The 9,784-nt window shown below is 35.5% G+C and overlaps 1 protein-coding gene across 7 annotated transcripts in view; it reads left to right on the top strand.

Moving 5' to 3' along the window:
- The window catches only part of LOC145306845 (paramyosin-like), a 46,918-nt gene that overhangs the window by 31,396 nt on the left and 5,738 nt on the right, over window positions 1–9,784 (top strand). For 2 of the 7 annotated variants that reach the window (XM_080149159.1, XM_080149163.1), the window contains exons 8-13: window positions 436–541; window positions 930–1,046; window positions 2,420–2,535; window positions 3,793–3,898; window positions 7,356–7,420; window positions 9,484–9,541. In XM_080149159.1, the coding sequence (XP_080005285.1) occupies window positions 436–541; window positions 930–1,046; window positions 2,420–2,535; window positions 3,793–3,898; window positions 7,356–7,420; window positions 9,484–9,541 (568 nt within the window). Of the gene's footprint in view, window positions 1–435; window positions 542–929; window positions 1,047–2,419; window positions 2,536–3,792; window positions 3,899–4,438; window positions 4,476–4,986; window positions 5,005–7,355; window positions 7,421–9,480; window positions 9,542–9,784 lie in introns of all 7 variants that reach the window. The other 5 variants (XM_080149165.1, XM_080149161.1, XM_080149164.1 and 2 more) reach the window with 5 other exon arrangements.

Below are 9,784 nucleotides of genomic sequence, written 5' to 3'. Positions count from 1 at the left end.
GATTTTGCTAGGTAAAGGATAGAAAAGCTAAACTTTGCAAGATTTTGCTAGGTAAAGGACAGAAAAGCTATATTTGCTTCAAGCATCAGACTGCAAGGATGGAGCTACAGGAGTCCATTGATAGATTGATGAATTGAAAATTTATAGCTACATAATAAGTTAGTTTTATCTCTCTTATCTTATTCATCTATCTATCTATTTAGAGAGCAAGATAAAGTATTAAAATGAGAGAAAACTCTTTGATTATTAATCAGTCTATCTATGTGTCTATCTATCCACCTATCTATCTATCTATCTATCTATCTATCTATCTATCTATCTATCTATCTATCTATCTATCTATCTAACTATCTATCTATCTATCTATCTATCTATCTATCTATCTATCTAATTATCTATCTATCTATCTATCGTTATATCTATCTATGTATCTAGAGAGAAAGAGAAGGTGTCCAAGGAGAAGAATGTTATGAAGACCGAGATATCAGAATTGTATGCTCAGATTGAAATTCTTCAGAGTGAGAAAATCTCCATCAAAAAGGTAAGAGATATGTCTATATTAGTAGCTACTCCCCTAGAGGCCTCTAGGGGCACTTGAGAAGGGGGGAGTTGAATTAGATAAACCGTTTTTTTTATATTAGATTTTAAAGAAAAAGTAAATAAAAATTGGGGGGGGGGGGGTAGCGGGGTTAATTTTTTCTAATTTTTTGTTTGCCATACCAGGTTGTTTGCAACAGTCATATTATGTCATAAAACTGCCAAACAATGCATGAAATAGGCAAACATTTGTTAATAGTATAACTTTATGTATACTTTTGTTGGTATCCATCCATCTATCTATCTATATACCCAATTAACTAACTATCTATCTATCTATCTATCTATCTATCTATCTATCTATCTATCTATTTATCTATCTATCTATCTAGGTGGTGGAGAAGCTGGAGATAACTGTGAACGAGTACAACATCAAGATCGGAGAGTTGAACAGAACTGTGCAGGACATGTCCAGCTCCAAGGCCAAGCTCCAGATGGAGGCACAGGAAGTAAGTTTTCTCTTTTTCTTGGCTCCTGTAAAAGTAAGAAGTCTGAAATTTCTTGTCAACATTCCCATCCACATGAAGCATAATTAAGTATAAAACATTTCAAGCGGTCGGACTGCTTTTAAATAGCTTTTTAGCCGCTTTTATTTTTAACAACTGACTTTATCAGCTCCTGTATAAGATAAAAGGCTGAAATTTCTTGTCAACATTTCCATCATTATGGAGCATAATTAATTATAAAACATCTCAAGCAGTCGGGATGCTTTTAAATAGCTTTTGAGCCATTTTATATTTCACAACTGATTTTCTCGGCTCATGTAAAAGATAGAAGTCTGACACTTCTTGTCAACATTTCCATCAATATGAAGCATAATTAAGTATAAAACATCCTCTGCTTTCAAACAGCTTTTGAGCCGCTTTTATGTTTCACAACAGAATTTATCAGCTCCTATAAAAGATAGAAGTCTGAAACTTCTTGTCAACATTCCCATCAATATGAAGCATAATTAAGTATAAAACATCCCAAGCGGCCAGACTGCTTTTAGGCAGCTTTTTAGCCACTTTTTTTTCACAACTGAATTTCTCAGCTCCTGTATAAGAAAGAAGTCTGAAATTTCTTGTCAACACTCCCATCAATATGAAGCATAATTAAGTATAATACATCCCAAGCGGTCGGACTGCTCTTAGGCAACTTTTTAGCCGTTTTTATTTTTCACAACTGATTTTCTTGGCTCCTGTAAAAGATAGAAGTCTGAAACTTCTTGTCAACATTCCCATCATTATGGAGCATAATAAAGTATAAAACATCCCAAGCGGTCAGACTGCTTTTAAGCAGCTTTTTAGCCACTTTTATTTTTCACAACTGAATTTCTCAGCTTCTGTATAAGATAAAAAGCTGAAAGTTCTTGTCAACATTCCCATCGTTATGGATCATAATTAAGTAAAAAACATGCTTAGCGGTCGAACTGCTTTTGGGCAGCTTTTCAGCCGCTTTTATGTTTCACAACTGATTTTCTTGGCACCTGTAAAAGATAGAAGGCTGAAACTTCTTGTCAACATTTTCATCAATATGAAGCTTAATTAAGTATAACACATCTCAAGCATTCGGGATGCTTTTAAACAGCTTTTCAGTTTCTTTTATTTTTTCACTATTTAGTCCATTAGAAGGTGAACTAGTACAAGCTTGCTATTGAGCTTTTTTTGGTAGCAATGCTTCCCTATAAATTAAAATTTCTTGGCTCCTAAAAAAAGTTAGAAGGCTGAAACTTCTTGTCAACATTCCCATCCATATGAAGCATCATTAAGTATAAAACATCCCAAGCGGTCAGACTGCTTTTAACCAGCTTTTCAGCCGCTTTTATTTTTTCACTATTTAGTCCATGAAGAAGCTGAACGAGTACAAGCTTGCTATTGAGCATGCTGGTATGGACAAGAACAAATTTGCTGCACAGCTGGATGAACTCAGACGTGCCGCTGATGCCGAGGCTAAGGGGTGAGTTTTTCACCTCTAAAATACAAAATAGAATGATGTCTGTCCGTCCCTTAAGATCTTGATAACATCCGAACCGAACTAAACTACTCATCAGGGAATATACCTACTGGTCCTGTGGTGGTTTTAGGCTATTTTCTTGGGGGATGGGACACCCCAAACCCCCTCCAAAAAACAAAAAAAAAGATTTTTTTCCGTATATATTTTGCGAATTCGCCATTTACTTGCGAAAATTTACGACCGATTTGCAATCTTTTCGGCTGAGTAGGAAATAGAAGATGTAATGATTCCCAAACTCACATCATTTTTATTTCGGCACGTACCTAATGTTTTTTTTTAATTACCTATTGGGGCAAAGCCCCTAGAAGCTAGGGGCGAATCTGCTTGTATTATATAAAGTAGTAAGCTTTTTTGTCTGAAGAGAAGGAACCTGATAACCAATGAAACGATAGGGTTCTCTTTTACAGTGAAGCTCCTTATAGGTCCAGAGATGTTTTTATTTTAATATATATGTTTGGGTATGATTTTATGCTATATTTCTCCAATTCCAAGAGATTGGAGAACTTTTTTGGGTGGTGGTACTCTCACCCAAAATATTTATAAACGTTCCCAGGACCTATGAGAAGCAACCCTATAAAAGAGAACCATACCGGTTCAGCGGTTAGCTAAATACTTCGGTCCGAAAGACAGACAAACAGACAGACAGACAGACAGACAGACAGACAGACAGACAGACAGACAGACAGACAGACAGACAGACAGACAGACAGACAGACAGACAGACAGACAGACAGACAGACAGACAGACAGACAGACAGACAGACAGACAGACAGACAGACAGACAGACAGACAGACAGACAGACAGACAGACAGACAGACAGACAGACAGACAGACAGACAGACAGACAGACAGACAGACAGACAGACAGACAGACAGACAGACAGACAGACAGACAGACAGACAGACAGACAGACAGACAGACAGACAGACAGACAGACAGACAGACAGACAGACAGACAGATAGACAGACAGACAGACAGACAGACAGACAGACAGTCAGTTAGACAGACAGACAGAGAAACAGACAGACAGACAGTTATACATACAGACAAATAGACAGACAGAAAGACAGACAGACATACAGTCAGACAGACAAACAGACAAACAGACAAACAGAAAGACAGACAGATTGACAGACAGACAGACTCACTGACAGACATCCTGTTACTTTATTATAAGGATTGGTTTTTTTGTTTAGTCGCACCCAGGCTGAGACTAAGATCAGCTCCCTGGAGAGGACAATCAAGCAAATGATCGCAGAGAAGGAGGAGCTGTTGGCTGTTAGGGTTCAGCTTGAGGGTTATGTAAGTATTTTTCTTTGGAAACTTTGGGTTTTTTTGGTACTTTGGATACTTTTGGTCCTTTGGGTACTTTTGGTACTTTGGGGACTTTTTGGTACTTTTTGTACTTTTTATACTTTTGGTTACTTTGGGTACTTTTGTTACTTTGGGTACTTTTGGTACTTTTGGTTACTTTGGGTACTTTTGGTTACTTTTGGGTACTTTTGGGTACTTTTGGTACTTTTGGTTACTTTGGGTACTTTTTGGTATTTTGGGTACTTTTGGGTACTTTGAGTACTTTTGAGCACTTTAGGTACCTTTAGGCACTTTGGGTACTTTGGATACTTTTTGTACTTTTTGTTCTTTGGGTACTTTTGGGTACTTTGGGTACTTTTGGTACTTTGGGTACTTTTGGTTACTTTTGGTTACTTTTGGGTAATTTTGGTACTTTTGGGCACTTTTGGTACTTTTGGGTACTTTTAACTTTGGGTACTTTTGGTACTTTGGATACTTTTTTGTACTTTGGGTACTTTTGAGCACTTTGGGTACTTTTGCGGAGAAGGAAGAGCTACTGGCTGTTAAGGTTCAGCTTGAGGGTTATGTAAGTATCTTTCATTGGGTACTTTGGGTACTTTTGGGCACTTTGGGTACTTTTGGTACATTTGGTACTTTGGGTACTTTTGGTACTTTTTGTACTTTGGGTACTTTTGAGCACATTAGGTACTTTTGGTACTTATAGGTACTTTTGGGTACTTTTGGTACTTTGGATACTTTTGGTCCTTTGGGTACTTTTGGGTACTTTTGAGCACTTTGGGTACTTTTGCGGAGAAGGAGGAGCTACTGGCTGTTAAGGTTCAGCTTAAGGGTAATGTGAGTACTTTTTTTTAAAGCAATTTTTTTTTTCTATAATTATGGTCGCATGAACAGTTATGAACAGTTAGCTCTTTTAGTTAATTTAAACAGGTTAGAATTGTACAATCAATTCAAAACCTTGCCTGCTGATTCTTGTAGATGTTAGATATGATTTAGAAAGCGTAGCAACTCTGTTATCGTTACCAGAATGTCAGTACGTCTATTTTAAACATGTTGATTTTCAATTTTTTAACATCAAGGTCCAGCTTGAGGGTTATGTGAGTACTTTTCCCGTATTTATTCGAAACCGATTAGAATCCGGTGGATTAGTTCTCATCCATACAATAAAATTATGTCTAGCATCGTATTATATCCAGAATTTTACAAATATAAAAATGTATCATCATAAAAGTAAAACATTTCTATAGCCCGTGACTTCGGCATTTCGGGGCTAAAAAACTTATTTTAAGCTAAAATTATAATACAATGCGAAAAGTAACTATTATTTTTTGTTATTGGTTGATTTCAAAGTTTATAAATCTGTCTATCTATGTGTCTACCTTTCTATCTGTCTGTCTATTTATCCCTCTGATTGTATATCTATCTGTCTATATGCTTGTTTGTCTATATATCTGTCTGTCTATCTGTCTATCTATAAGCCTGTCTGTCTATATATCTTTCTACCTATTTCTCTGTCTATATTTCTATCTGTCTGTCTATCTGTCTGTCTATCTGTCTGTCTATCTGTCTGTCTATCTGTCTGTCTATCTGTCTGTCTATCTGTCTGTCTATCTGTCTGTCTATCTGTCTGTCTATCTGTCTGTCTATCTGTCTGTCTATCTGTCTGTCTATCTGTCTGTCTATCTGTCTGTCTATCTGTCTGTCTATCTGTCTGTCTATCTGTCAATCTATAAGTCTCTGTCTATCTGTCTGTATATCTACCTTTTTTTTTATCTATAAGTAAGTCTATTAATCTGTCCAATTATCTCTTTGTCTATCTATCTGTCTGTCTATCTATTGTTGGAAAAAGGTGCAATCTTATATTCAGAAAAAAAATCTATCCTATTAAAAAAAAAAAAAATTAGATTTAAGACTTTTTTACGCTTTTGAATACAGAGCCTGTAGAAGCTATGAATTTTTTCAAATGCTAAAAGAGAAAATATATCATCTTCTAAACAAACTAAAATTTATGAAAAATTAAATATGTTGAAAAATCTCCTAAAAAATTTAGAAAAATCATCTAATTATTTTGTAAAAATCATCAGTATCTTTCTGACGATTGCGAAAGCATTAAACTTTAAGATGAACATATATGTATATAATATATTTTTAAAGCGAAGCTTTTCTATAATTAGGGTCCGTCCGTACGTCCGTCCGTCCGTCACTCCGTACGTCCGTCCGTAACGGATAGCTTTTTTCGTTAATTTAGGCATGATAGAATTGTCCTATTGATTTCAAACTTTGCATGGTGATTCCTGTAGTAGTTAGGTACGATTTAGAAAGCGTATCAACTCTAAATATAATCATTACCAGAATGTTCGTAAGTTCATTTTAAACATGTTGATTATTCTACTTTTTTATCAATAAATTTTTATGTGATCTAATTATTTACTTACAGTTTTGCTTCGACTCTTATACTTTTATAAACTGATTATTCAGTTCTGACACTATACAAGTGTTATTGTCCGTTTGTCCTACCGTTTCAGTGCTTCGCTTTTATGGATGTTGTCATCCTAAATTTATGTCTCTCAGTCCATTGATCTGTCTGTTTGTCTATCTGTTTGTCTGTCTCCACGTTTCAACTACTAATTGTACTCTACAGATGAAGTATTTTTTTGTATTATCATAGGGGATGTACATCAATTTATCGTCCATTGTCTTATTCCTTTAGATCCATTTAGATAAAAATACTTATATAGATAGCATCGTATTATTGTCAGCTTTCCGCGGACATTATCCGCGGATAATATGACTTAGAACCGGTTCTAATCCAGAGGATATCTACCTGTCGATGGTTTTTACCCAAAATTTTATAGTTGTACCCAAAGTTTTATACTGGTGCTGAAAGTTTTATACTGGTACTGAAAGTTTTATACTGGTACCCAAAGTTTTATACTGGTACCCAAAGTTTTATACAGGTACCCAAAGTTTTATACTTGTACCCAAAGTTTTATACTGGTACCCAAAGTTTTATACTGGTACACAAAGTTTTATACTGGTACCCAAAGTTTTTTACTGGTAACCAAAGTTTTATACTGGTACCCAAAGTTTTATACTGGTACCCAAAGTTTTATACTGGTACCCAAAGTTTTATACTGGTACCCAAAGTTTTATATTGGTACCCAAAGTTTTATACTGGTACCCAAAGATTTATACTGGTACCCAAAGTTTTTACTAGTACCCAAAGTTTTATACTGGTACCCAAAGTTTTATACTGGTACCCAAAGTTTTATACTGGTACCCAAATTTTTATACTGGTACCCAAAGTTTTATACTGGTACCCAAAGTTTATACTAGTACCCAAAGTTTTATACTGGTACCCAAAGTTTTATACTGGTACCCAAAGTTATATACTGGTACCCAAAGTTTTATACTGGTACCCAAAGTTTTATACTGGTGTGTATTGCAGGTTGAGAAATGGAAGGCAGAGAACAATGAATGGAAGAGAAAGTACGAGAATGAAGCTCGCCTTAGGAAAGGATTTTTCACTTAGCAAAACCGTTACAGACAAACAGACAGACAGATATATATACATACAGACAGACAGACAGACAGACAGCCAACCAAACAGATAGACAAACAGACAGACAAACAGACAGACAAACAGACAGACAGACAAACAGACGGACAGAAAAAAACACAGACAGTCAGACAAACAGAATGAAAGGATTTTCTTACTTTGCAAAAGCGTTACAGACAAACAGACAGACGGACATATTTAATATTTATAAATGTTTTGACAAACAGAAAGACAGAGTGATAGACAGACAAATAGAAAGTTTGATAAATAGACAGATAGGAAAGGATTTTTTATTTAGCCAAAGCGTTACAGACAAACAGACAGACGGACATATTTATAATTGTTTTGATAAACAGATAGATAGACAAACAAAGAGACGGATTGATAGTCAGACAGACAGATAAGATAGACAGTTAGACAGACAGACAGAAGAGATAAAAAGGATTTTTCACTTAACAAAAGCGTTACAGATAAAAACAGACAGACGGACATATTTATAATTGTTTGGATAAAGAGATATATAGACAAACAAACAGACATATTGATAGACAGACATACATACAGATGGAAAGATTGATAAATAGACAGATAAGATAGACAGTTAGACAGACAAACAAATACACAGGTTGATAAATAGACACATAAGATAGACAAATAAACAAGGATGACAACATCCATAAAAGCGAAGCACTGAAACGGTAAGACAAACGGACATTAACACTTGTATAGTGTCTGAACTGAATAATCAGAATAAAAAAGTATCGAAAGAGTCGAAGCAAAATTGTAAGTAAATTAGTTGAAAAACTGCTTGATACAGGATAATGTTTATGGACATACTTACATTTTTAGGACATGATTATAGAGTTGCTTCGCTTATACTATTGTTCTTTGTTGTCCCAGGAATCAATATACAAAAAATCAGATCAAACGGATAATTAGATCACATAAAAATTTGTTGTTAAAAAAGTAGAAAAATCATCATGTTTAAAATGGACGCACGGACATTCTGGTAATGATTATAGAGTTGCTACGCTTTCTTAATCGTACCTAACTACTACGGGAATCAGCATGCAAAGTTTGAAATCGATAGGACAACTCTAACATGCCTAAATTAACGAATAAAAGCTATCTATCTCGGACGGACGTACGGACGGACGGACGGACCCTAATTATAGAAAAGCTTCGCTTTCAAAAAGATAGACAGATAGAAAACTAGTGAACTAGTGATGATATGAGAAAAGTATACTAGACGGACATATTCATAAATGTTTTGATAAACAGATAGACAAAGAAAATGACAAATAAATAGACATACAGATTGATAGACAGATAAAAAGACAGACAGAAATATAGACAGACGAACAGAAAGATATAAAGACAGAAATGCATACAGACAGACAGATAGTGAAACAGAAAGAAAAAGGACAGACTGACAGACAAGAATTTAAGTCATAATCCCCCACCCCTCAAACAGACAGACATACGGACAGAAAGACAGACAGACATGGATTTAAGTAAATAATCCCCCCCCCCTCAGACAGACAGACATACAGACAGACAGAAATGCATACAAACAGACAAAATGACGGATAGACAGACAGACAGACATGGATTTAAGTAAATAATCCCCCCACCCCTCAAACAGACAGACAGACAGAAATGCATACATACAGACAGACAGATAGTGAAACAGACAGACAAGAATTTAAGACATATGTTCAAAATCAATGACAGACAAAAATTATAAAATGACAAACAGACAGACAAAGCAAATAATCCCCCCCCCCCCTCAAACAGACAGACAGACAAACAGAAAGACAAACAGACAGACAAACAGACAGACAAACAGACAGACAAACAGACAGACAAACAGACAGACAAACAGACAGACAAACAGACAGACAAACAGACAGACAAACAGACAGACAAACAGACAGACAAACAGACAGACAAACAGACAGACAAATAGACAGACAAACAAAGTTATAAGTAAATTATCCCCCTATCCCTCAAACAGAGTTGAGGAAGTTGATGCCCTGAAGAAGAAGTTTACCATCGAAGTCACCAGTCTCCAGGTAGAGTAACTAACAATCTATCTATCTATCTATCAATCTATCAATCTATCAATCCATCAATCTATCAATCTATCAATTAATCAATCAATCTATATATTAATCTATCTATCTGTCAATGCCAGGATGCCCTGAACAACCTGGAGGCTAAGCTGAATGCTGCTGTGAACCAGAAGATCAAACTATCTATCTATCTGTCTATCTACATATCTCTCTATTTACATATCTCTCTATCAATCTATCTAT

This window comes from Acartia tonsa, chromosome 15 (assembly GCF_053477335.1).
Source record: "Acartia tonsa isolate MP-2025a chromosome 15, ASM5347733v1, whole genome shotgun sequence".
Lineage (NCBI taxonomy): Eukaryota > Metazoa > Arthropoda > Copepoda > Calanoida > Acartiidae > Acartia > Acartia tonsa.
This window is presented reverse-complemented; position numbering and strand designations above follow the sequence as displayed.